This window comes from Motacilla alba, chromosome 1 (assembly GCF_015832195.1).
Source record: "Motacilla alba alba isolate MOTALB_02 chromosome 1, Motacilla_alba_V1.0_pri, whole genome shotgun sequence".
Taxonomy (NCBI): domain Eukaryota; kingdom Metazoa; phylum Chordata; class Aves; order Passeriformes; family Motacillidae; genus Motacilla; species Motacilla alba.
This window is the reverse complement of record NC_052016.1, coordinates 94,523,464-94,550,642: the sequence shown is the minus strand read 5'-3', so window position 1 is coordinate 94,550,642 and position 27,179 is coordinate 94,523,464. Positions and strand designations below refer to the sequence as shown.

Here is a 27,179-nt window from a genome sequence, read left to right as displayed (position 1 = left end):
TGCCTTGCCTCTCACTTGCCCGTAGATCATCCGGCAGGTCCTGATTTCCTTCATCAGGACATCAGAAGACTTCACTGCCCTCTTCCCTTTCCTTTCTCTAACAGTTTTTTAAAAGCAGGCAGAAGTTATAAAAGAACATATAAACGTACACAGCATTCCACCTGCCTTTGCACTACCGTGCCCTGCCTGACTCCTGCAGTGATCCTTAGCGTGGCTGTTCAGGACTTTGATGCTCATTTTTCATCCTTTTACAGAAGGAGTTCATTCAGTTCTGCAAAACACTGTATAGCATGTTTCACGAAGATCCAGAGGAGAATGATTTGTATCAAGCCATTGCCACTGTGACCACACTGTTACTTCAGATTGGAGAAGTAGGACAAAGGAGCATCAGCTTGGGGAGCGGCTCAGATGAGTTCACCGAGGACTTACAGCCCGAGGCCTCTGCTTCAGACCAGGATGCTGTTTTTACTGACACTGTGAAGACCCCTCACAAAGACTCTCAACCTTCACCTGTGACTGAAGGGGACTGGACTGTCTCTTTTGAACATATTTTAGCCTCCCTCTTGACTGAACAATCATTAGTTAACTTCTTTGAAAAACCCTTAGAACTGAAACCAAAGCTTGAGAATGCAAAGCTGAATCAATACAGTCTCAGAACAAACGGAATGAGCTGCCAGTCCCGGAGTGAACATGCAAAACCTAGCATGCAGTAGCAGCAAATATATAAAACATGAAATGCACTGAAGTTATGCCAAAGGACATACTGTAAAAGGCTTTCAGTTGGCAGTGGACTTCTGGTATACAGTTTGTTGAGTCTCTGGTTTTCAGTTTAAGAGCTTTAAAAGCTAAAAGGGTGTGTAGGTTTGTTTTGTGCCATTGACTTATTATGTTCTTGTTTTGAATGTAAAAGGAAACATCTGTCTACAGTGTGAAGAACTGAAGCCCTCTTCTGCATTGGGAGAGCAGAGGCTGGCTCCAGTTGTCTTTTTTTAAGCAGAGGAAAACACTCCTCATCTGCTGTCCACAGTTTGTTTTGGTTGCCTTTTTTTTTGCACTAATACTGAGAACTGTTTCAATGCTGGTAATTGAAACTATTTTAATATATTTGATTGTATTCCAATTTTTATGTCTTGCTGAAATGTTAAGTGTACATGGACTGTGCTTCTGATGTTGGTCTGTGAAAACATGCACTTTTCAATAAACCCTTTTTGTACAAGACTAGCATTGACAGTATTTCTGGTTTAGGGAGGCTAAGTGCCTTTAGTCCCTGCTGCTTTAAACAAATACCCTGGGGTAGCATGATCACAGTTATTTCACTAATCAAAACCCTGTTTCTGTGTTGTACAGCAGCTTCTCCCTGCTTTGGGAGAAGCCTACTGAGTCTGCCTTAGAGGCCGGTGGGGCACATCATCCACATGAGATTACATACATGAAATACTGATCTAGCAGTTTTGGTTGAGTTTTTCTTGTTTTGTTTTTAAACAAATTGAACTTAAAGAGCCTTTACACAGGTATTTTAATACCCAGAACAAAACAAACCCACCACAACCCTGCCACCCACAAAGAACACTGGAATCTCCTTATTCCATTCACATGAAACAGAAGCCTAGTGTATCTTTAATTAAGGAAATTACACCTTTATGTTCAAATTCAAAGAAAGCAAGATATTTTAAAAGGCTGGTACCTGTTCAATTCAATGCTTCACAGTTGAGAGCTTGAAAAGACTGGACAATTAAAAAAAAACAACTAAGAAATATATTTTATATTTTTATTGTAATGAAAATCCATTTAATTTTCATCCACATTGACTGTCTGTAGACCTGCAAAACAAGACATTTTATCACCACCTGTTATATAGATGGAAGTCTTCCCAAGAAAGCACACCTACAGTTTCAAGGCTAGTCTGCTGACCTACTTCTGGAAGAGCAAACTATATAGACAAGTATTTCTGCAAACGCTAAAACAAAAACTTAGTTGCATTTACAGAATTTATTTTTATCAGATGACAAGCAGAGAGGGCTTAACCTGCCTGAGCTTTTGACAGCAGAGGATGGGCTTAGTGACTACCCTAGTGACTATGGCCCCTGTTTTTCAATCTCTCAAAATTTACATGATCATTTCACTCCTTTTTGATGTGGATCAGGGAGCCCTGTTCTCTACAGCAAAGCTAGGTTAAGCCCGTGGTTTGACTCTTGCAGCGTGCTTTTCATCTGAATTTTGCACCACAGGAGGAGCTGTCCTGCTTTGCTTCTTGTTCAGAGACACATGGCACGAGAGATGCATGAACCTTCCTTACCTTTGAATGTTGTGACTGGTACGTAGGTAACCAGAGTGTACAGCTTGTTGGGGGAATCCTCATCCTCGTTGCGCTTTCTGGACAAGCGCACACGGATACGGTAAGGAACATTCCTAAAATGAAGATGGCAGATTAATTTGCATTGCAGTATGTACTGAAACCCATGAATTCATAGGAAAGTTCTTTCTCAGCATCATACCAAGAGCAAAATCTTGTACCTTAAGAAACTACTGTTTGCCTTAGAGGAGTTTTTGTTTGTTTGTTTTGCTTGGTTTTATTCAAGTTAGGAAGTAAGATTTAACTGAGCCTTGAGTAGATGAATTCATAATCCAGTAGGAGCATAAAAGTCACAAGTGCATCATCAGTCCACTACTGAGGAAATACACCTTGAAGGTGATCATCAAGTGAACATGATCAGCAAGCAGCTGTTAGCAACAAGCATTTCCTACTACAATATAAAATAGTGAGGAAAAACCCCAACAGTCTACCCTGAAAGCCCAAAGCCTCTGTCAAAAGTGAGAGTATTGCTTATCTTTATGCCAGAAGCCGCGGAAATTCTAGTGAGCATCAAGCCTGAACAAGGTCTTACTTATGGACACAAAACTGATCATCATTTCTTCCTCACATAGCCTATGGAATCGTAACTGAATTGTTTAATGGTTTTGTTTGTAATAGGCAAATCACAGCTTAACTGTTCTCACCTAGTAACGCCCAAAATATGCTCTGAGGGGAGGCACAGAATTTTTTCTCCACACCGTTTTTCACATAACCTTCCACCTTGAACTGAAGATTTTAGGAAACTCCTGCTCAGAGTACTATGTGAAGGAACCTCCTCCTCCCTGCTGCAAGAACAGCCTTTTCAAGAACATACTTATTATTACATCAGGTGGACAAAGCCCTTAGACACAGGAACTGGCTTTGCTTTATTCCCTTCCTGTCAAAGTCAAAAGCATTTTTCACTAATTTATGTAGATCAATGACTATCATACCAGCCAACACGGTGATTTTAGCCTCTGCTGATCCTTCCAGAGGAAGATACCTTACTTTGCATACATGATGTATTCTAACTAGTAAAAACTGCAAATTCACACTGGGAAGACAGATGTGGTGACTCCTTGCTCCACAGGACTGCACTTGTACCAGTCAATACAAGGAAGTCTTGGTTAGCAGCCTCACCACCAAGCTCTGGGGTTATGTATGCTGTCTCTCGGTTCCACTGCTGCCTCTTCACTCCCTATGAACTGGGCAGTTTAACAGGGAGGGCAGAGAACCCCTGCCTGTAAGACCCAGGAACTCAGCCTCATCCTCCCACTCCGCTTTTCAAAGAAGGGTCAGCAACACGATGCCAGGCAAAGCATTCTGTGTATGTCATATACCAGACTTAGGGATCTAATTCCCAGAAGACATGGTTTAAACCCGTGTGCATCTCTCAAAGCATCAATCCAGATGAGTTATCCTTTTATTGCAGTTTAAGAGGCCCCAGTCCTATTGGAGTTCTACTGGACCATCTTTACACATGCCATATCACCTGCCTTTGTAGCAGTGATTTAATTGAAGTTGTAGTTTTTGGTCCCCAAACAGCTTATTTATTTGTACTTTCAAGAAAAGATTAATGACCCTGTTGAAAATACACCTCCTTTTGTGCAGCATTTGTTCAGCACACTTCAAAACCTCCTCTTCAGACAAACTATACAAATCCCACTCAGCCTGGGATTGTAGCTATCACTAAAAGGTCAGGTTTATAGAAACAGTCTGCTGCAACAAGGATCAAGGTACTACAGTATTACAATACTCCAATCCTTTCTCTTTCCTGCCCTCCACCCCCAAACCTTCACTCCTTCTTTCCTTTGCTTTCTTCTTATTAAAAGTAGAAGGAAATTCTTTCAATCCCAGAGTTAACCAAAGCTTTGTTACCAATATGCCAGGACAGCTGACCAGAACACAGAGGTGACAGATTGGGTTGCTGTGTACACCACAAGAAGGAAGCATTTGCAAAGAAAACTTGAAAATACTACAAGAAGTATACAATTTTTTCCTAATCCTTCATGTTGGTTTTTTCCTCAGCCAGTAAAGAAAATTGCAAAAACCCACCTTATTCCTTTAGCCCAGACTGCTTTGTTCAGCCTGGTATCAATGCGAACGTCAGGAGTACCCATCTCCTTCATCGCAAATTTACGGATTTCCTTGAGGGCACGCGGTGCTCGCTTCTTGAAGCCCCTGGGACAAACACAAGAGCCATTTCTTTAACTTCAGGACACTGTCAGCACTAGACACTTGTTGCATGTGTTCTCCCAACATAAAACCCCCCAAAGCACTGTGCTTAACAGCAAACAGCTGCACCAGCCTGACCAGCCCTTCACCCTGGCACGCAGATGCTAACTTTAACAGAAACCACTTAGGGAGAATAATTTCAGTAAAATGTTGCAACCACGAGATCTCCTGGATCATAAGCCTTCATTTTAATGTCAACACATTTGAATATCTCAGTGACACTGAGATCAGAGGTGTCACAGACACTCTGAATAAAAGCCCTACAAGCAAAGCAGTGCAACAATAACAACATAAACATAACCATGACAGAATTGTATCAGTATTGAAATAAATAGAAGAACAAAACTGATGTTATTCTGAATATCAGCTTTTGCTGAACAGTACCTGATGGTTACCTTCTTTCACGCTATCAGGACTGCACCAACACCACCATCAGGACTGTTTTTCTCCCCCAGTACAGCCTGTCCCATGCCCATTATGGCCAGATCCTGCGGGACTGGGCATCCACAGCAGAAGTAAGAGCTGCACCATGAGTGTTCTGCCATATTTATTATACCCACACTGTGACAGGGGCTGTGCCAGTAGTGCCTGAGGTCCCACAGTGGGTTATCTTTAGTTATATTATGTGCACACTGCTGTTGAAACTTTGTGCTAGAAATGGGAAGCGGGTACTTGATCACAAGTGAGACAAGCACTAAATAAAAAGCATTTAACTCTAGCATATCATGCCCAAAAAGAAAGGTGGACAGCAGGATCATCAGCATTAAAACAAAATGAAGTGCCCATCAACAGGCAAAGCCAGAACATCTTACTGCCATTTAAAGAGTACCACTGCCTTCCATTCCCAGCCACGGTTCTGCAATGCTCCCCTGCCTCATTTCTCTCCTATTCCATGTCAGCCACTGCACCAATTGTTTGGATTTGGATGGTGTCTTCCATGTGCTTGCAGGCACACACACAGAATCCAAGGGCTCTGCAGCTTCCTCTGAAGCACTTCTTCACTACAGTTTCATGAGCTTCAGCATCTGGTCAATTTAAAAGCTACTCTGACCTACACACAACAAATATCCTTAAACACAAATCATATCCCAGTTTATCACACAATTTTGCGATAAACATGAAACCAATAATTTGACTATGCAGTATTTAATTTCTGGAACTTTCTCAGCGGGCTGAAGTTTAAGCATTTGCTTGGGAAAGAATGACAACCTGTGCACAGAAGTAAATTGATCTAACTTCAGGTCCCAGAACATTCACAGTCACAGAAACAGGCTTATTCCTGAAAGCCACAAGCCAAGTCTGGGGCTGCACAGGTACAGAGCTGCTGCCTCGGGACACAACAGAGGCACAAGGGACCACAAACACAACATTTTAAGGAAAGTCCTTCTCTGCTCTGTAAAACCTACCACACCCACTTCCAAACGCCACTTCACAGAAGGCAAATTTCGGTGATGAAAAGAACTTACACGCCATGGATCCGCTTGTGAATGTTGATGGTGTATTCCCGAGTTACTACTTCGTTGATGGCAGAGCGCCCCTTCTTCTTCTCACCGCCTTTCTTTGCGGGAGCCATCTCAGCGACGCTAAAAGGCACCGCGCACACATCAAACGCGGATCTCGGACCTTCCCGGTCCCCTTCCCTCCCGCCGTCCCCAGCCCATTGCAAACCGCACAGCTCCACACCGAGAAACTTAAACCCGAGCTTCATTAACCCCCGGGGTCGCACCAGCCGCAGGCTTCACGCAGCAACTTCCCAGCAGCACAGATGCTTTACTTTCATCTCCCCGAGAAGAGCAGGAAGCGCATCCGAGACTCTTCGACCACCTCGCATTACCATCGGCCTCCAGGCCAGCCCAGCCCCCTCCCTCTGCAAGGCGACCCAGGAGCGCAGCTCAGCCCGTCCCGGGCTGAACAGGACAGGGCCACACCGGCTCCTCGCCGGGGCAGCAGCACGGGCCGCATCCCCGTCCCATGAGCCCCGCAGGCCTCCCGGGCCCGGGGAGGGCAGGACAGGCCCCATTCCCGCCGAACGCGGACACGCCGGGAGATCCCAGCCGGCGCCCCCCTTGCCGGGCCGCCCTCCATGCCGGGCCGGCCGCATCGGCGCCGCGCCGCGGGGTCTGCGGGGCGGATGGAGGCGGATTCGGCGGGACCGGCCCCGGCCCACACTCACCCTGCCCGGGCACCGGCCGGAAAGGAGCGCGCGCGGCACGCCGGGAAACAGGAGCTCTTCCGGGATGGGGCTGGGAAGCGACTGCGCCGGCGGCGGGAGGGGCCGGCCGGGGGCGGTGTCGGGGAGTGCCCGGGCCGGGGGCGTTCTCTGGGGCGGTGTCGGGGTGTGCCAGTACCGGGGCGTTCTCTGGGGCGGTGTCGGGGTGTGCCAGTACCGGGGTGTTCTCTGGGCCGGTGTCAGTGTGTGCCGGTACCGGGGATGTTCTCTGGGGCAGTGTCAGTGTGTGCCAGTACCGGGCTGTTCTCTGGGGCGGTGTCAGTGTGTGCCAGTACCGGGGTGTTCTCTGGGCCGGTGTCAGTGTGTGCCGGTACCGGGCTGTTCTTCGGGGCGGTGTCAGTGTGTGCCAGTACCGGGCTGTTCTTCGGGGCGGTGTCAGTGTGTGCCAGTACCGGGGTGTTCTCTGGGGTGGTGTCAGTGTGTGCCAGTACCGGGGTGTTCTCTGGGGCGGTGTCGGGGTGTGCCAGTACCGGGGCGTTCTCTGGGGCGGTGTCAGTGTGTGCCAGTACCGGGGATGTTCTCTGGGGCGGTGTCGGGGTGTGCCAGTACCGGGGCGTTCTCTGGGGCGGTGTCAGTGTGTGCCAGTACCGGGGTGTTCTCTGGGGCGGTGTCAGTGTGTGCCGGTACCGGGCTGTTCTTCGGGGCGGTGTCAGTGTGTGCCAGTACCGGGCTGTTCTTCGGGACGGTGTCAGTGTGTGCCAGTACCGGGGTGTTCTCTGGGGCGGTGTCAGTGTGTGCCGGTACCGGGCTGTTCTTCGGGGCGGTGTCAGTGTGTGCCAGTACCGGGCTGTTCTTCGGGGCGGTGTCAGTGTCTGCCCGGGCTGGGGGTGTTCTCTGGGGCGGTGTCAGTGTATGCCAGGACCGGGGTGTTCTTTGGGGCGGTGTCAGTGTGTGCCAGTACCGGGGTGTTCTTCAGGGCGGTGTCAGTGTGTGCCAGTACCGGGGTGTTCGGTGCCCGCGGGCCCGCTTCCTCTGTAGGGTCTCTCCCTTTTCCCTGGTGTGTGAGTAACTCAGCTTGGCGCAGTGGTGCTTCCAGCAAGCATTTTGCCTCTTGCAGATCTGGAGCTCTTGTTCCCCAGACAGAACCGAGGCATCCTGGTGTGGGGCAGTAGCCTGATGTAATCACCCCACCTGCCCAGAAAACCGACCTGAGCTGATGGATTGCGTTGGGACAAGCTGGGTTTTGGCTATAATGAACTAGAACAGCCCAGCTCTGTCAGGAGGACTGGCTTTGCCTTGTGTGTGCAACAGAGAACAAGGACAATACTCCCAAACTGGAATGCGTCTATGGGGAAGAGCATGAAAATCTAAGTCTTGATGTAAATCTGCTCCTGAGAGCTGTCTGTTTCCTTCCAAACAATGTATTAAACCAGCTCAGAAGGAGGCAACCCCATGCTATTTACAGCATCTCCCTGCTAACAGCTTACAGTGCCACTGGCTTTAGGAAGTTAAGTATTTGCTGCAAAGCTGAGTTTGGTTTCGACATACCACTGGCAATTGGGTTTGTAATCCCTGAGAGTAGAACAAATTCTTAAAGGAATTTTCCCTCCCTGTATCTTCCGACATAGTAGTTGAGATCCATCAACTGCCGCTTCCACAGGTATTTCCTCTAAGGTGCTCATATTCCTTCATTACCTCCTCCTGCATGAACTTTGGGCTTACACATTTGTCCCTTCCTTTCCCAGGAGTGGCTGGGATTTATGAAGTTAGCCTCTAGCTTAGCCAACTGGCCTTTGATTAGGTTTGTCGACATTAATGCAAGGAGAGAGGTTCCTTCAGACATTAAATGAAACTTTCACATCTAGCTTTCTAATCGTCATCTGGAGGGGTCACTCTTGCTTCACTGAATACAAGAATTTAAAGGGATGAGCAGGGAAATTCACGCTGGTAACTGAAGTTAGCAGTAAAAATGCTTTCTTACAGACCCAGTACTTGATTCCCTCATCTTCTCTCAGTGAGGAATGAAGGAGTGAAATACACGTGCACTCATCAGTGCTACCACCCAATCTTGCAGTTGAAGCATCGGGGTAATTTTGTCAATTTTCTTTAGGAGATTTCTAGTGTTTTCAGAACTCAGGGCAAATAAGCTTTTTTCATTTCTGTGACAGCTTACTTTCACAGTTTCCAGCTCCTAGCCCAGTTACCTCTATTGTTCCCCCATGGCACAGCAACCAGAACATGTGCGCCCTGCTGATGTGGTCCTTGGTACTCAAGGGAGGGAAGGCCATGAGTGCACTTTGCTGAGCTTAATGCTGGCTCCAGTGGCTGCAAGCTGCCCTGAGGGCCATCCCCCTTCAGCCGTACTGAGGGGAATGAAGACATTCTTGGGCTCAGTTACCCACCTCAGTCTGTGCTGGAGGTTCTCCCTGTCTGCAGAGGGAAAGCAAGACTGTACCTTGGCTTCTCCATCTGAGGTCAATTTGAATTTAACATGAGAAGGAGCCTGCACAAGCATGCTAAAGTAGAAACCAGACTGTCTACAGAGCAAGTATTCCAGAAGAGATGTGCCCCAAAACTCAGGACAGCAGTGTCTTAATAAGCTGAAGCTGGACATGGGTCAAAGCCCTGGCCTGTGCTGAATCAAACTGTTCTTTAAACCATCTGTTTTGTGCTAATATAAAACTCTTTGGTTGGAAGTACAAAGCTGCCTGAGGTCTTTAAAGGTGCTTAAAGTTTTAAAGGTGCTTAAAATGAGCTGTCTTTGCTTGCAGCTAATAAAACTTCCTGAGCTTTCATTCTCAGTGTCTATGCCATGACAAAAACTACAAGGGAAAATACTTGGTTTTGCTAACTGGGTGCCCAACACCATTCAAGTCTGTGGCTAAGATTAAAAGTCTAAAGTGAATCACATAGTTCAACAGTCACAGGAAAATGTGTGCAAGTCCTGCAATAAAGCCTTTTGGCTATTTTATTTTATTCTACAAATAAAGACAACTGTCCATCATTAAATGGAAAAAAATAATAGTTTGAGTTGTATATAGCATGAAACAGTAGTTCCCTTCACAAAAACATTTCTAATTCATTAGTTTATTACAAAATACCACTCACAAAAAAGCACAAGCACAATCTTTATACTTGTGAAATGAGTTGATATTTCATATACAAAATAATTTCCACATAATTCCATATAATTTTATTTTATATAGAAATAGGTCATTATTACAACAGCTGTACAATACACTACTTTTCATTTAATAATTACATAAAATCTTTCTTAGAAACATATCAACGGAAAACATACAAAAAAAGCGAAAAGTGCATTTTCTTTTTTTTTTCCTCCAAAGGAAAATTTAATCCTAAATGTTATAATGAAAGAGATATGTAATAGTCTGCAGCATCCCAAGTCAGTGGGCCAAAACACAGTGCATATTTCTCAGAGACTTGGAGTGGGTGAGTTTAGGTTGAAGAAGGATGCATGTTGTACTACTGGAGAATTGCATGATTGTGCTTACAATTTGAGTTCTCCTTCGCAATCACAATTCATGTAGGAAACAGTCCAGTGTGGGTTGTGGGTTTGTTTTTTTTGGTTGGTTTGTTTTTAGTAATGAAGAACAGTTAGGGTAAGCTGCATAATACTTTTCAGATTCTAAATCAAGGGTTATGAGCTGTAGACCATCTTCACCAATGGCTGGGCTTTTTCCTCCATTGGATGTGCTAATTTGGCCACAAGAATAAAGAAACAAACTTCTCTTTACAGAAAGTGCCTAGTTTTCTCATCTGTGCAGTTGTGCAAAATAATAACAATAATCATAATAAAAATAATCTCTTGTTCTCTCCTCGATAGACCTTTGATGCAGTGCTTTTCATACACAAAAGAAGAACTGAAACAGTGAAGGCCAAGTACCTCATAAGTCTGTTGACAGTCTTTTGGAATTGCCAGATGGCTTCCAGAGTGACACGCCGGGATTGAACGCCTCTTCCCATGCTCCCAGCGGTGATGGAGGTTGCACAGGACAGTGCTCCTTTAGATTTTGCTCTGTCAGTACATCCTGTGCTCACGACACAGTGCGAACGGAAGCCAGCGTGCCGTGAACGCGCTGTCTGTGGCAGTCTGCACTCTGGGCGTACTTCTGTCATAGAGCTTGGAAAGAAATGCTTGTGCAAAAGCCAGAACAGTAAGTACAAAGTCACTCTCTTCTGCCCCATGTGCCCATTGGTTAAAGCTAATCGTGCATTGATTGTGCTGGTGGGACTCTTATCGCAGTGGCTGTGGTAAATTTGATGATTCTGATAAACTATTCCTTCTTCTTGATGTTAGTTGTTGCTGCTGTTGCTGCTGTGTCTGATGATACCCCATATTTCCTTGCTGTGGTGAGTAAGATGGCAGGAGCAAAGAATCAGGTTGTTCATTGTGCAAAGAACTTGGTGTTTGGACCTACAGTTAAAATAAAATTTATGGTGGTTTTTGATTCGTTAATGCTCTTTGTCCTCAGGTTACAGGATGCTTAAAAATACTACTGGTTTGCTGGATTTTATTTCTGGAGCTGTTTGGCATGAGGCTAGCTTAACTAATGCTAGAAGGAATAGACATAAATTGCAACAAAGAACATTGCAATTAGGCATTGAAAAGGTTTTCTCACAGTAATGCACTGCCTGGGATATCCTGAAAAGCCTATTTGGGAAACGTGTGGGTGAACATGCCAGAAATGACATAGACGGATAGCAGAAATGAAACAGAATTCTAAGGGGCCTCATGCTGTCCTTTCTAGCCATCCCTTTTCCTGAGCTTACAGTTGGGTGTGACCTTGCAGTGTTGAAGCTGATGTGAATTTACTGGAAACAGTATCTGCCAGACTTTTTTTCATTAATTTTCAGGCAATGATAAGAAATTCATTTCAATAACAAGAGTTTAATGTTTTGAGGTTGGTTGTACTCTTTCTGTGATGCCAATGGCTATGTGACCAGGTTTCAGAGACTCAGTTCAGCTCCTGTTGAACGAATACACACACCTCATTTACCCCCTTTACTTTAGTATGTGTTGAATTAGGTCAAAAAACAAGTATTTTTACATCTTCAAATCACCTGGTTCTTCCAGGCAACGTGCTCCACTTTATCTTCTTTGCCTTGTGGAGTTGAGAAAATATGTTAGTTTCCTGAAGGGATCCAGATATCTGATCCAGATCTATTTTATGTTGATGCTGGTAATTAAAAATCATCTTTTGACTTGTAAACGAAGCAAATTTTATACTGAATAAAGAGAACAGAACAAATCCCAAGGCACTGATTTTCTCCAGCTGGAAATAAACTTTAAATATATCCAAGATAATCTGATTATGTTTTAAATGTACAGAATTAGTAATTTCCTTTAAATATTCTGACTGTTCCCACTGCTCTCTTGCTGTACTAATACCGGCCACTATAGCAGTGTGTCACACATCAGAAGTCAGAATCTGTTAAATGGACATTTCTGCCAGGATCAGGCTCCAGCAGAAACCTGGGGCCCCTTTTGCACAGCCCACTCACCTTGTTACTCTGTGTGCACACTTTATACATCATCCTCTCTGTCCTACCTGCAGGTAGCGTTGTTGCTGATGCTGTTGGTGCTGGAGTTGCATAGGTGGCAAAGAGGATGGCTGGGAAGGAGGGGTAGTGGTGAACCCTTGGTTTAACACTGCTTGTCCCATCAGTACGATTGGAGAGCTGCTGCTGGAAGTCTGCACTTCCAAACTTTGAAAGATTTGTTGGGTTTGAGAATACCTAAGGAGGAAAGAAGCAAAACAATCAAGAACAAAGTGTTGGAAACAAAGGTCTTCTCTTAGAAGGGGGATGGCAATCTCTAGTCTTCCTAAATCATAGAATCACAGCATGCTGTTGGTTGGGAAGGACCTCAAAGACTATCTAGTGCCGACCTGTCTCCCATGGGCAGGGACATCTTCCACTACACCAGGTTGCTCAGAGCCCCATCCACCAATCTGGCTTTGAACACTTACAGGGATAGGGCATCTACCACTTCTCTGGGCAACCTGTTTCAGTGCCTCAGCACCCTCACAGTAAAGAATTTCTTCCTAATATCTAATCCAAACCTGCCCTCTTTCAGTTTGAATTCACTAACTTTTGTCCTATTCCTATATGCCCTTGTAAAAAGTCCCTCCCCTTCTCTCTTGTAGCCCCTTTTAGATACTGGAAGGCTGCTGTAAGGTCTCCCCATGACTTCTTCAGCCTAAACCCCCCAAATAATTCCCAATTAATGATTCTAGTGCATGGGACCTGCTAATAGGAACAACAGCACTATTGGCAGCACTGCTTTCCCTTACTCTGTGCATCAGCTGGGCTTGGAGGGAAGAATACATCTCATCTCAAAATCCAGATCACATTTTAGATTCATTAAGGATTCTGGCTTATGCACATCTTGTCTTCAGCTACAGCATTCACATCCCTGGCTCATTATACCAAACGGCCTTTGATTCTGTTTTAATATGCTGAGCTCTGAACTGCAGCAGGAGAGAAGCAAATGCACCTCCTGCCCTGCTGCCTGTGCTCCCCTGTGGCTGCCTGGGGGGTGGTGATCGCCTGCAGACACACGGCTAGGGTTGATTACTTCTTAGGCTGCTCATACACATATTGCCACGTATGATCAGCAGTTCCCATCACCATGAGCCCCTGTAAGACTCTGCCCAAAATTGCTTTCTCATCTGCCTCACGATCGTCGAGAAAAAAGGACTGAGACCACCGAAAGAAAAAGGATCCTACATCCTGGTTTGGTGGGGGTTCGCCAAGTTCCCGGGACTGGAACTTGAGTTATTGTACCTCACGCTACACTGCTCCCAGTGAAAAGGATGAGGAGCATCTTGACCTTCCTTCGCCTGCACCGCTCTGTAACAATGGCCTGGAGTTTTCCACCCCCAAGCCTGGCTGGACTCTCTTCTGGAATTACCCTTTGGTGGTCTCCACAGAAGAGTCTACAACCACCGTGGCAGATGGACTGAGATGGGAGAAACCACTCCCTCTAAGACTGAGACATGAAATCCCTATGTGGACAAGACTCTTTTTCTCCTCAAGGACTGAAACCTGTAATCTGGGGGGAGGAGGGCAGTGTGTGTGGGGAGAACAGCTAATCGAACTGATCATGTTTGCCTGCAGGCAGTGAACCAGGAAAATAATAGCTCTCCCCACTGTTGAGATCATAAGACTATTGTGTTCTTTCCCCCCCCTCCTTCCCAACTTTCAATATAAAAGGCCCCTCAAGTCAGCTAGCCTTTTGAAGATCTTCCCCAACGTAAAGGCGACTCCTCGACTGGACATCGACTGGACTTCGAAGAATTGCATCGCCTCTATGTTGGTAGATATACCTACTCTGTCTTTCCTTCCTTTCCTATAGGGTTCTTCTTTCTCTCTCTCTCTCTCTCTCTCTCTCTCTCTCTCTCCCCAATTCCCTCCAATGCATTTTGCTGTGATTGTTCAATAAAGTACATTGATTTTGTTGCTGCAAACCCCCTTGCCGTGTTGGTGTTTTGTACCCTGAGATCAGATAACGAACCATCACAATCTCGTCCATAAGGGCGGATCGTGACAGCCCCGCTCTAGAACAGGACAAGCCTCTAGAAACCCTCTGGAACGAGGGAAGTGACAGAACCAAAATACTCATCTCCTCTTGCCATTCTGCTTTTGCAAAGCAAAACTTAAATATGTGTTGTTTTGTGGAAGGCTGTGGGCAAAACCACAATGGAACTATTGCCAACCCAGCCTAATTCTGTTTATCCTGTAAAGGGTGATGAGATCATAGTGTGGCTTGTGTTCACTCAACAGCTGTTCAACATTAGGGTTTAGTTAGAAATGCTACAGTCTGGGTACTTGTATGAGGAGATGAGCTCCTATAAAAGGGTCCCATGAGTCAAGTCTACATGAACTGGGAAATGCATCTTTGCAAATATGGCCTCTTTTATTCAGAGGCTTAAAAGCAGAGCTACAGTATTTACATTTGACAAATTAACTCAAGATAATCCTTAACAACAATAATGATGTTTAGAAAAGGAAGTACTGAATACCTACATTCCTGAGATAACATTAGAAGAGTACTGTATTGTAAAAATAATTATTTTTAAAGAAATGATGTGCAAACAGTTGCTTATTATTTCATCAATTCACAATTAAGTACAGTGAAAAAAACCAGCTTAAAAAAAGGGTATATTTTGACCAGCGTGTTCTGCTTCCTTCATCTAAGTTTTGAGGAGACAAAACAACTGAGGTGAGGCTTTCTATTTTCACCAGTCATTTAACTGAGCCAGTGCTGACTTTCTCACATTTACCTTTGGTGGGTCAGAAGTTCTATTTATTGGGATAAAAATTCCCCCAGCTATGGCTTGTTAAAACGCCACTGGCACTTTGTGTTTCTCTCTGTCACTCCTTCTGATATGACGAGGCAGGGTAAGGCTGACCCTGATGCTGGAAGGCAGGCTCAGCACAGTAACACATTCCCAATATTTATAACTACTTCGTCATCTTACAAAAGAAGGCTACTTCCCCTCAAAATGTTTTATCTGATGTTTTATCTTCGACAAGGCACGTACTTGGCCTGGGATCCCGCCATGCTGAGGTCTGAAGGGTGTCTTGCATTACAGGACCCAGGCATCATGGGCTGAATAGGCTGGCTAAGCAACAATCTGCCATATGAGGGGAAAAAAAAAAGACATTACTGGAAGAGAAGGACCATACAAATCCCACAGTGTGGAAAGAGAAACGGCATTTTCACAGGCACGGCACCAGGCTGGGCGTGAGGAGGTGTGACCCAGCTGCTGGCTGTGGCAGGCGCAGCCTGGGCACTGCGAGGCGGAGGCTGGGGCAGCGCCTGCCCTCTGGGGTGATCTGGGTGCCGCACATACACCTCATAAATCACGTTTTTTACCATTATTATCTTCTAAGTAGATAGGTGCTTGAATAATATTTTACAACTTCGGTTAAATTCACCTAGTGTTCCTCAAAGCCAGCAGCAAAGTATCAGTTTTATTACGCCACAGGGTCAGACAGCTACACTTTGGGGATTTTAATCCACCCGTGCATTCCTGCAGTCCCAAGAGCTGGAGTGCGCCGCGGCCGCTGTTCCCGCCGGGCAGAGCGGGAAGCTGAGCCCTGCGGAGCGCGGGGCCCGCCCGTACCTGAGCTGCTGGTCGTGGCTGCAGCCGGCGGGCGCGGGGGTGCCGCCGCGGGACAGGCCGCCAGGGGGCGCCGCGGGGCCGCCGCCGCCGGAGGCGAAGGGCGCGGGCGCGGGGCGGGGCGGGGCGCGGCCGCCGCCCGGCGCCAGCTCCGCGCTCCGCGCCGCCTTCGGGCCCTGCAAGAGAAGAGGAGAGAGCGGGGAGACAGCCCGAGTGCGGCACCAGCGCCCGGCCGTGCCGCCAGCCGGCTGCTGTCACCATAAGCGAAACGACTGTCATACCCACGGCTGCCCCCGGCCCGCTCCTGCCGACCGGCAAACCCAAACGACCCCCCAGTTAAGGCCGGAGCACGGTTAAGCGTGAGGAGCTGCCGCCAAGCCCCACGATGGGAAAAGATCAAAGAAAAATACGTGGGTTTTTTTTTCTTTTTTCCCCTATTTCACAGAATCACAAAACAGGTCAGGTTGGAAGGGACCACAGTGGGCCATGTGGTCAGGCCTCCCTCCTCTAGCAGGGTCATCCCAGAGCACATGGCACAGGATCGTGTCCAGGCGGTTGTTGGGAATCTCCAGTGAGGGAGACTCCACTCCCTCCCGGGGCTACCTGTTCCAGTGCGTGGTCATTTGCACAGTGACAAAGAAGCTCTTTCTTACATTGCACTGGAACTTTCTGGGCATCAGTTTGTGCTCCTTGCCCTGTATTTGTTATGCACATACACTCTCTACTTTTAATAGAGCATCATAACACAGGTATGAAGTGGTGAAATGCTACAGCTGGGGGCTCTAAAGACAATAATGGAAATATGCCTGCCACACAATCAGGAAGCAGAGGAGCTCAGTTTTCTGTGGAGGAGGTACAACAGGTGGGTGGAAGAGCAACCACTGGAAATGTTGAGAAACCTGCAGTATGAACAAAAAATACAGTGCCAAACCTAATAGCTTTCACAGATCTCAGTTACTGCTCAGGCTGAACTTTATTTTGCTCTGCAGGAACCTGTTAACGTTCACAGCCTGAGGGTCTCAAATGAATCTCAATGTGTGCCACCACAGCACCAAAGACAGGCTTTGTTGCATTGGTGTCTGACTGGGCTCAGGGAGCAAGTATTCTGAGAGTCTCACTATTTCAAGTTTCCAGTGTGATCAGTCAGGTTTCTTTCAGGACCACCTGAAGACCAGTAAGTCACTCACACATTTTGCATGCCCCCCTGCTCCATTTTCAAGCTGAAACAGCTGCTCAAGTAACCCTCCTGGCTGAGGTCTTAAAAAAAGGCTTTAAGGTAAGGTAAATGCTGGAGGGAAACCCTTTTTATAGGCTGCCCTTTTACAGAAGAATAAGAAAGGGAAGGCAAAGGCATAGTTACAGGACTGACATGATTTCACTTGCTTGTTTAATAACAGCTCAGTGTCTCCTTTCCATCTAAATGCTTCTCTGTTCAAAGAAATGATTACCTGGCTCGATATCACGCTTGCTTCTCTCAGTGACTGCTGGTTTGTTGTTTGTGAAGATGTGATTTGCCCTTGAAGTTGAGAACTGGGGACAAGCTGCTGCTGAGAAAGAGCCCCTGATCTCTGCTGTAGCTGTTGTGGGTCCAGCTGCTGAGTATTGCTAAAGCTCAGGGACACGGTTGGCTGCTGTAAGATCATCTGGAAAAGAAGAGGGGAGGATTTATTTACATAGCCCAGATGTTTCGAATAATGAATGTGACAGAAGTAAATCCAAAGGTGTATTCCAAAATAAAGTTACTGCATTTCTGGATTTGTTACTGTTAGCTGGAAATCACCTATCATTCCTACATTAACAGCTCCACTGTCTCTAGTTTCTTGTCTTCTTGTTCTGCAAGTGCACCCGTTACTTGTGAAATGTGTCTGGAAGGTGCAAGTCCTCTCTCAGTGGGGCAGGCACAGCCCTCTTAAGAGCAGTTCCCAGCACATTCACTATGTTCTGGGGCATCCTGACCAAAGAGAAGAGAGGAACTCCGTGTCTTTTTAGTCCTTTTGTTTCTCCTTTCAACAAAATCCACCTGCCTTTCACACAGAACTATCTTTGAATTTGTCTCTGGAAATTCAACACTTTACACCCAGCTGAGTTGTCAAATGTTTTTAATGAGGCCACAGTCAGGCCAGAGCTCTCCAAGCTGAATGGCGGTGTCCTTATCATTGACAGGATGTGTAAACAGACAGTCACTGTCATTTATCTGATTTCCCATCAGGTAACTGTCACCTGGTGTTCTTCCTAACTGTGCCATGCATTTCACTCGTGCAAAAGAGCTAGCAGCTCCTCTCTTAGTGTTTCTGTAAATGATGTCCTCTCTACTTTTACATTTCAAGATGAAGCTTTCCTCTTTAAAAGTTATAGGACTTGGGAATTTTTGCTTTTCTAGGGGCTATTTCTTTTATTACCGCTGTAAAGAGGGAAAAGTAATCTTTTAAAACCATGCATTATTAATGCCACAAGCCCTCTTTGCACATTTCAGATCTAGCCTTTCTACCACCAAGGGCTGTAAGGAGATATGCATCCCACACAGCTGATGTAATTTTTGGATCTGATTCTGATTCCACACCACTGCTACATGTATGGAACTCCATTAGTTTAAGTGGAGCTACTTAAGTTTTACTTAAGTTTTAAATGAAATCAGAATCACAATTATTCTCTTCATTATTCATCCATCAGTCTCATGCCTAGCAGTACATCTGAGGTATGCTCAGTAATTAGTACACCTTTGTGCAGCTTATTGCTGTATTAACAATTCCCTAAACTATCAGGTCCCCTCTACTTTTTCCTGGAAAAAGCCCATACCTTTCTCCAAAGGCCCAGCATAACGTATTGCTTTTCTCTGCAAATGTATGGTTTGATCCATCATGGTTGTACTTATCTAGCTTTAAAAACACAGCTTATTTAAATATGATAAATTTTTAATTAATTTATGTGTGCCAAAATTTTACCCAGGAAAAAAGGTACAGACAAAGCTTACATTAATCAGCTGGGAGAGGGGGGCAGTTAAGGAAAAGCCACAGCTTGTTTCAGGTGCTGTAGGCTAACCACATCTCAGAGATGTCTGATAGGAATAAATGGGTCAAGTGGCAGGGTTGGGGCTGCTGCTTGCAGTAGGTCTGAAACTAGCTCTGAGTGTTTTCTTTTAAAAACACTGCTCACTGAGTTTGGAGCCATTACGTATCAGAAAGACAGATGGTCTTGCAACTTCTGCCAAGTAAATAGGTCTTATTATGAATAAACCAAAGACAAATATAATAAAAATTCATTTTCTTGTTTATTTCTGGACATAGAAGCTAAGTTTTGGACATGTTTAGTACATGAACTCACTTGATTAGCCCTAGCAGTGAGACGGTCACCACTGATACAAAATTTGATACAAAAATTCGGAAGAGGCAAAGCAAGTGGTGCATGTGAAAAAAGTGATGGTGAGGGAGTGTGAGCCTACTGCTACTGGACAGATCACTGCAAATTAAGACCTTTAGGAGGATTAGCTTAGTGTCCTCCTTGTATGTGGCACACAGCACTGGAGAAACACTCAGTTGCCCCAATGCAAATTCAACATCTATCAAGGCGAATGTCAGGTGGGGTGTGAACTTGCAGCAGAGTACTTATTTAGCAGAGACTTCCCTGTGTGCTTACCTCACTTCCAGATGAAGGCCAAGGAGTTTATCCTCCAAAGAAAGCAGAGTAACCTACTTTGCAATTACCAGAGTGTGCCACTGGGTAGGAACGTGCACGGTTAATGGTTGGCAACTAACACACCATAAATTTAGAACCAAGTTTATACCAGTAGGCCAATTTCTTGTTCCTATGTTCGTACCCTGAGAGGGCTCTGAGTGTTTCATATCTGGGGACCCTCTGTTGCCATTATAATGGCCAAAGCAGCATTGCTACCCTCTGGACATAAATGACCTGGAAAAAACAAGCTTAGAGCAGGAAGCAATGGTGGCCGTGTCCCTGCAGAACTGAAAACTCAAGATGCTGTATCAAAACAAGAGTTAACCTGACAGAGGATCAAAGCATGGAATTTCCACCTGTTAGTTAAACCCAAAAGCTTAATTTGTACAAAATTAATGGTGGTTTTTGGTAATGTGCCTCTTTTGTGATAGTCTTGTCTGAATTCCCCCAAAACACTGAAATACAGCAGCTTTAAATAACAAGAAAAACCTTTTCATAAAAAATAAAATCTTCCCCTAAGTAGATAAATTAGCAGCCTCCCAACTGTACTGCTGCTAATGACATGTCTCGTGTGTGATTTTGTGGACTGCAAGGTCAGTGAAGCATCTTACAAACATTTTTTTAATTGGCCAGATTGTTAACATACACAGCAAAGCAGCAAGGGAGAGGAGGGGCCCTCTGACACTGCTGCCCCCTCATTCCAAGATAGAAGGGCCCTAGAGCTAATGGCTGAACCACACTGACAAGGCATCCTGAGGAAAACATCTCTTTGACTCTACCTGTTCTTTGGATAATCAGGGGATTATAGCTTTTGGGCTCATCATTACAGGCATCAAGACTCTTTCTTTATGTAAAATATATAAAGATGAGAAGCACAGCACTGGGAAGCTGAGATTCATGGCTTCGAAGAGAGCCTGCTTTGCAAATGATGGGTGGCTATGGATGGTCTTGATTGTAGTTCTTGCAAGCTAGTCAGGCTCAGCCGTTCTGCCTTCCTCTTGCATCTGTGAATCATTAGCTAGACTGTTCAAACTGGAGCAGACACAGCATCCTTCAGACTTCTGAGGTTACTGTTCCTGCTCTTGTCCTTCGTTGTCGGGAAAAGCAGTGACAGGGATCTAATGGCGTTTTGAACACTTTTATTCAGGGCCTGCAACCCTCCCGATAGTTTCATCTTTCTCTGCACAAGGCTCCTGCAAACCATTTCTAATGCAGACTACTGTGCTCAACATCTGTCTGTCTGGGAAAGCATTTCTTGGTGGGCTGCTGTACTCAGTTTTAAAGATCTCTGAAGGAAATGGAAATCGAGCTTAATTCTCCATGGAGCTACCTGCACACTTCTATGGGGAAGGGAGTGAACCAGTGGGGATGATATGCTAATAAATCAGCTAATAAGGTGAAATCAGGGAACATTTCCCTCTTTTCAGACAGCCTACATCACTCCCCCATGCTTACAGCTCTATTACACAGTGTATTAAAGACACCAGAAATGTGCTTGATAGTAGCCAGTTTGTTACTATGCATTTTAGCTTTGATAGTAGACACAGATCAATGTCTGCAGATATCCAGCTCCCTGAATGATGAAATCTGTGCAGCAAAGCACGTGGTTGGATTTCTGATTTAACAGTTTACTCCTTGCTGCTTGTGTCAAAAAGAGCTGCGTGCAAAAGTGTACAGCTTTCTTTCAAATTGCCCCTAGCAAAGGAAGACAAAAATTAATCCTCATCTCAATTTATCCCTGCAACAGCACAGTCATTTCTTAGTGTGTTTTTTGTTTTTTACCTAGAGAAAGTGGGAGAAGAAAAAGGTCCTGGCCAGGAGGTCAGTGTGACCACTTGCATCTCATCACCTTGTTTGCTTGCCCTGAGAAGGCCAAAAAGCACACAAAATACAGAGGATGTATTCTCCATCCAGCATTGCTGGATGATCCCCATCCAGCATTGCCATTTAAGGCAAATATGCAGCCCCCTGCATTTCCAAGCCCTTTCCATTCTCCCTGCCTTTCAGTACTGCATCTGCAGTAAGCTGGGAATTGGTAGGTACTGGCACAAGAGAACTTGTAATGGTGTGAAAATACTTGGTCCAACCTGGTGCAGTTTTCGTAGGAGTAGGCATCACCCAGATGGTGTAACTCAGAGCTACAAACTGGTAAGGGGTGGGGGGAAATACAGATCAACCCACCATTTATTCACCGTCTGGGCCTCTGCCTGAGCTCCCTCTGAGTGTATTTGAGAATCTGTCCCATGGTCTTTGTGCTGTTAAATGCACCCTAATGCACATAGGAGACAGCTTTCTAAAAATAAAATCTGTTTCTTGCATATAAAAATGTGCTCTGAAATTCTATTGCCTGAATAATGAAAAAAAAAGCGTGTATGATTATTGAAGACGTCACCAGGAGAGAGTAATGGTTGTCACCCAATTAAAAAGAGAGGAAGTGAGAATATCATGTCTTGATATTCATAATAACAATAATAGCTTTCAGACATATGACATGATTCTGAACACCTGTTAATTGCACAGAGACTTTCTCTTCCCATTAATCAAAGTCAGTGGAGAACCAATAGAAGAAACATGCTGAAGCTAAACCTGGTCTCCCTGTGTGATTGTATGGCACCAGGAACAGGGAGTTCTGGGTTTGGAACCCACAGCTGCTGTGTCATCTTACAACAATGCACATGCAGCAACTCAGGTGGCAAAGTTTCTAATTTGGCTTTGCTGATCCCTTAATTACCTAAACATACAATCCCAATTTGTTAATGTGTGAAACTACATTTCACAGATGCTGATGATGGGTGAGAGTCTATTTCTGTGTGGAAGTTGCAAGCAAAATTCCCACTGACTTTAGTAGGTCCCATCCTGTTTGTAAAATACTCTTGAGATGTTTGTTTCCTTGACAAAGCTTGTCTTCTAAAATCATCTTGTTAGTATAATACTCATGAAGTCCCCAGTGCCACATTACTAGCAAGGATCATTTAACCTGGCATTTATAGTTAAATTATGAGGAACGTAGCAGTAATCACCCACTATCAGAAAACTTAAAACTGGATGGTTTGTCCATTTGTTGTTAAAGGAAACCTGTGATCTACTAAACTGCACTTACTATTATTTCTGAGGTTCGGTAGATGTAAGGGGTACAAAGCACATACTGTACTAGAGAATTCTACCTCTGTGTAGGAGGTGTCAAAAGCAGAAGCAGAGCAGGCTCAGGCAGCTTCACCCTAAAGGCTTAAGCCTGTCTGGTGAAGAAAAAATTCAGATACCTGCGAGGTGTGAACAAATGAACATCAGCAGAATTTCGGGGGTTTTAATGTGACAAGGAAGTCTGAACTTCAACATTCTTTCTACTACAGCGCTCAGTCTGAAGACTTGGTAGATAAAGTAATAAAATGCTATTGTAAATTACTCTAATTATTCTCCTCTTCCTGAGGCTGAGGTATTCCTTCCTTCTTTTCTTCCAGAGAGCTTTTAAACCTTTCTTGACAGAGGTTACTCAAGAGGCTTTTAGAGGGCAACATCCTCATTCAGATGAGCTAGTTTCTGCTTGTCAAGATATCCTGGACTCCGGAGCAATTTTAAGTTGCCAAGCCTATCAACAGTCACATGAGAGAGGGTGCTTGACTCTGTCCCTTCCAGTAGTAACGCACCTGCACGCTGGAGTCTTGGACCAGGCAGAGCTGCTCCTGTATCTTCTGGAGCTCCTCCTGCTGCCAGCGGATGTTGGCCTGCAGGATCCGTGTCCGCTGCTCTAGCTGGTCCTTGATGGTCTGGAACATGCTGAATTGTGCCGAGAACTGGGGGGAGGAAATAAAAAAAAAGGGGGGGGGGGGGGATCAGTCATTATAACACAAACAGGCCTCAGTAGAACATTGTTCTGTAAGGAGTTACTGGTCTCTTGATTGTAAAGCACAGCTAAAAAATAAAAATGTCTTTGTAATATACTAATATACTTTGTAATACACTAATGTGTAGTTATGCACATATATTAAGTTTCCTCAGCTAGAATGATCTGCTTACAGTTGACAATGTTCTGTTGTAAGGACTGTTTTTGGGAGTATGCTACTTTAAAATATCAAGAGCATCTTAACTGGATGGCAAATGAGTGCATTATTTTCATTAGCTTGTAGTTTGGAGCCCTTAGTGTGGCATAACAGTATAATCCAGATGTGTTTTACTAATGCTTTCCTTTTTCAGAACAGAAATAGCAGTTCTGCAATGCTTTGTTCTGCTGATGACTTACTAAGGCATCACACAACATACCACAATAAACATTTTCTATACTTGTACAGCTGAGTAGTACATAAATTACAAGAAATACTCATTAAGTTATTTTTATATGTGATATAAAATGAATAGCTCAACTCAGTGGAAGAAAGGCTGTTCTAAGTAATAGCAAAAAATGGAGATCATTAATCAAGGTCAAGAAGCAGGTGCAGCCTCCAATAGCAGCAATACTGGCACAAACTGGAATAATTCAAGAGTTGTGGAGAGGACTAACAGCAATAAATATCTAGTATTTGGTGCTTTCAGGTATGATTCAAAGTTCACCAAAGTTAATTATTACTTTAATAGGCTTTGGAATAATTGCTTTTGATAAGCTCATATTCTAAAAGTAAAAAACAGTCTTTGAAAAAAAGAACAAAACCCTTCAAAAAATCTTTTTAAGTTTTTATGTAATCAAGGCATCCAAGATCTTCTTGAAAACATGCAGGGTTGTGAGTGTACAGGCAAAAAAAAATTGCTGTGACTTGAAAATTCTGCCCTGTCCCTATATTTGTTCCAGTGGCTCTGTGCTAGTGGGTGAGCTGATTCTCGCTGCTGGAACCTTCCTGCTCCATGGTGCATTGGCTTTACATTGTTTCTGGCTTTTTAGTAGGAAAAAAGATAACAAGACAGGAGTTAAGAAGTGCTCTGGTGCTAGCAGCACTGTACACTTCCTTAGATGAAATTTTTGGCTACTTAGAGAAAGCTAAATGTGACAGAAGAGATTTGTATCAGCTAACTAGTACACCTTAAACCAGTTAAGTATGTGAAAGTACCTTTACATTCCCTCTAGCAAAGCTGACATCTCCAAGTAAATCGCCGTTGGCAGAGAAAGAGCGAGAACTTCAGAAGGTTTATTTCCATTTATTAGGCAGAGGATGGCTTTCCCACACAGCCTAGGAGGTCACTGCACAGAGTGATGGCCAGGTGGATATCAGTCTCACAGCCAACCCTGCTTAGGGGCAAGGAGGGCTGCTAAGGTGGCACCTGCAGTTGCTGGTGACAGAGCCCACGTTGCTGCCAGAGGCATCTGTGAGCACTCGCCGCTTGCACCGTCTGCCCAAGGCGGGGACGTGAGCCCTCAGCCCTGCTGTGGCTCATGGTGCTTGTGCCTGCAAACAGCAGTGCCATCATCTGCAACCCACTCCTCTCCCAGAGCAGGAAGATGGTGTCAAACCTCCCAAAAGGAAGTTTGAGTTACTTCGAATTGGTGTTACAGAAGCCAGAGCAGGGTCTCCTTCTTTCTTTCTTGTTCACATATAAAGAATTAACCTGAGGAATGGTTGAGCAGAGACCTCAGATGTTTGGGAATAAGAACAAGTGACTCAAAGGGGAATCCACTGCTGCTTGTTGTAGTCCAGCCTTTTGGTTCTGAGGAGTCCCAGATATCCTGATTTTAGGAGTGGAATGATGCTGTGAGCAAGACATCATAGACAAGATGCAGCTAATTCCTGCTTTAACTTGGCCTGTACAGAAGGATCTTTTAAAAAGACAAGTCTCGTAATCTAATTATCTCTATATGAACTCTTTTAGTGAGGACTGCTTTTAAGTTTTTAAAATGATCCTTATTAGAAAAGGAATTAAAAACAGTTTTAGCAAAGAGCTTTATTTTAACTGCCTGGCTTGGAGATGGCAGACTTTTGATTAACATGCAAATTCCATGATGACCCTTTGAGAAAGGAAACTGATTTTCTTCAACTGATCAATGTAAGGAATTTTAAACTAGGTAATTTCACAATCACTTTATACTCCAAAAAGAAACAAAATCCATTTTTTGGCCTTAGTTTTAAATTTGAATTTGCTTTGTAAAGTTGCATACAAGAATGTATTGCTGTTGATTTTAAATTATTATTTCTTAATTTTTTTGCAGGTTCTTATATTTAGCATATTCATTTATATTATCTTTTTGTTCTCTCTTTCACATGCTTTTTGTATTAATATATTTAACATCAACAATTAGCTGGTATACTGGAGTGAAACCTGTTATGGATGAAGACAAGGAACTTTCTCTTCTGCTTTTTTCCTTTTCCCACTCTAACCCCCAAATTGTTGATAACTCTAACCATGACCCCTGTGCTTACAGAGCTTCTATTGTTTTTGTACAATCAGACACTAACAGCAATTGACCTGCTCCAGAGAGTATTTATCTCAAGATCATTAACCGCTCTACTAATTAAGGGAGAAATCTCTAATTGTATAATAAATTAAAAGAGCTTAACTCAAAATATTCCACAGAAAACACTGCCCAGCTTTAACTCTGCCATTGGCATCAGATGAAGTTGCTCTTCATCTCACTTAGGTATTTACAAATGTCTACAGAATTCTTAGATAAGTGCATGTCATACACAGAAAAGTGTCGTCTTCCTAGATACAGTCAAACATGGGGGACTAAACCTGTGAGATCTCTACAGTTGCACCAGTTTAATCAAGGTTTGTTAATGCAGGCAAAAAAAAACCCCAAAACAAATAAGCAAAACCCATGGCACAAATTTTAGTCTGATTTCTTAAAATAAAAGTAAAATAAAGTGACACATCTGGGATCCTGTCAGCATATGTTCTGGTAGGGACAGGCTCAATGCACTAGTGCTGGTTACGGTCCAGGGAGGTTCTACAGCCCAGGGAGAGGGACTGGCACTTCCATGCTGTGATTCCTCTCCTCCACCATGCCCAAGGAGAGGTGTTTTTCTCCACTGAGTGCTACCCCATGGTGCCAGGGTTACTCCCTCTCTAGGTGCTGAGGGGCTGCAGCCAGGGGTGGGGACCTATGGCCCCTGTGTCTGTCAGGATGGTTCCTCATTTCTAATGTGATGAACAAAAAGATGGGTGTCCCAAGACAATATGTTCCTACAAGTAACATGACAATAGGCAGCTGGGTAAAGAAGAGACCCTATTTGTTTTGTAGCTCACTTTCCTTTAAAACTTTCTTTTCTGCCCATCTTCCAACTTTCTTTCAATTCTTCTGGCCCAAGAGATGAGCCAGGTTTCTTGCTGGAGACATTCAACAGAGTTGAGAGATTGTCAAAAATACCAGATTGCTGTAACTTCATGAAAGCTTTAGCTGAGCAAAGGAGAGAAGGATCCACTCATCCCTTGTTCCTGTGGGAAAGGCTGGCTCCATGCACCAGTCCTGCAAGGCACAGCCCCTGGGAAACTGGATTTCATTAGTTTTGCAGCTCACCGAACGACATGTTCTTTCTTTCTGTCATCTGAATAACACCTGCTCAATCCCAAACGGATTATTAGTGTTAATTATTATTCAGTCATCAACATCCGCTGTGTTGCAGCGGATTTTAATTTATGACAATGAGGAAGGCAAACAAACAAATATTCTAATTGGGAGCACTTGGTTTAAAGTAAACCA

General features: G+C 44.5%; 3 protein-coding genes across 7 annotated transcripts in view; 1 reads left to right on the top strand and 2 right to left on the bottom strand.

The window, feature by feature from the left end:
• The window catches only part of TBC1D8 (TBC1 domain family member 8), a 49,004-nt gene extending 47,791 nt beyond the window's left edge, over positions 1-1,213 (top strand). For both annotated transcript variants that reach the window (XM_038134915.1, XM_038134904.1), the window contains exon 20: positions 255-1,213. In XM_038134915.1, coding sequence (XP_037990843.1) covers positions 255-713 — 459 coding nt within the window. In that variant the 3' untranslated portion in view covers positions 714-1,213. The remainder of the gene's footprint in view (positions 1-254) is intronic.
• Positions 1,214-1,754: 541 nt separating this feature from the next.
• On the bottom strand, positions 1,755-6,836 carry RPL31 (ribosomal protein L31). The gene is made up of 5 exons (XM_038134926.1): positions 6,741-6,836; positions 6,034-6,150; positions 4,388-4,513; positions 2,297-2,409; positions 1,755-1,820 (listed from the first exon to the last, which is right to left on the bottom strand). The coding sequence occupies exons 2-5, from the start codon at positions 6,138-6,140 to the stop codon at positions 1,789-1,791; spliced, it is 378 nt and encodes a 125-aa protein (XP_037990854.1). The 5' UTR covers positions 6,141-6,150; positions 6,741-6,836; the 3' UTR covers positions 1,755-1,788.
• Positions 6,837-9,673: 2,837 nt separating this feature from the next.
• Positions 9,674-27,179, bottom strand: part of NPAS2 (neuronal PAS domain protein 2) — a 106,688-nt gene continuing 89,182 nt past the window's right edge. For all 4 annotated transcript variants that reach the window (XM_038128258.1, XM_038128266.1, XM_038128276.1 and 1 more), the window contains 6 exons: positions 23,203-23,349; positions 17,335-17,529; positions 15,890-16,062; positions 15,305-15,397; positions 12,308-12,494; positions 9,674-11,172 (listed from right to left, as the gene is read on the bottom strand). In XM_038128258.1, coding sequence (XP_037984186.1) covers positions 10,993-11,172; positions 12,308-12,494; positions 15,305-15,397; positions 15,890-16,062; positions 17,335-17,529; positions 23,203-23,349 — 975 coding nt within the window. In that variant the 3' untranslated portion in view covers positions 9,674-10,992. The remainder of the gene's footprint in view (positions 11,173-12,307; positions 12,495-15,304; positions 15,398-15,889; positions 16,063-17,334; positions 17,530-23,202; positions 23,350-27,179) is intronic.

Excerpts from the sequence above, each read along its gene's own strand:
- RPL31 (XM_038134926.1), bottom strand. The coding sequence starts at position 6,140 with ATGGCTCCCGCAAAGAAAGGCGGTGAGAAGAAGAAGGGGCGCTCTGCC. Across the intron at positions 4,514-6,033 it reads CACAAGCGGATCCATGGCGT|GGGCTTCAAGAAGCGAGCAC; the intron begins GTAAGTTCTTTT and ends TGTTTGTCCCAG. Across the intron at positions 1,821-2,296 it reads ACCAGTCACAACATTCAAAG|GTCTACAGACAGTCAATGTG; the intron begins GTAAGGAAGGTT and ends CTTGTTTTGCAG.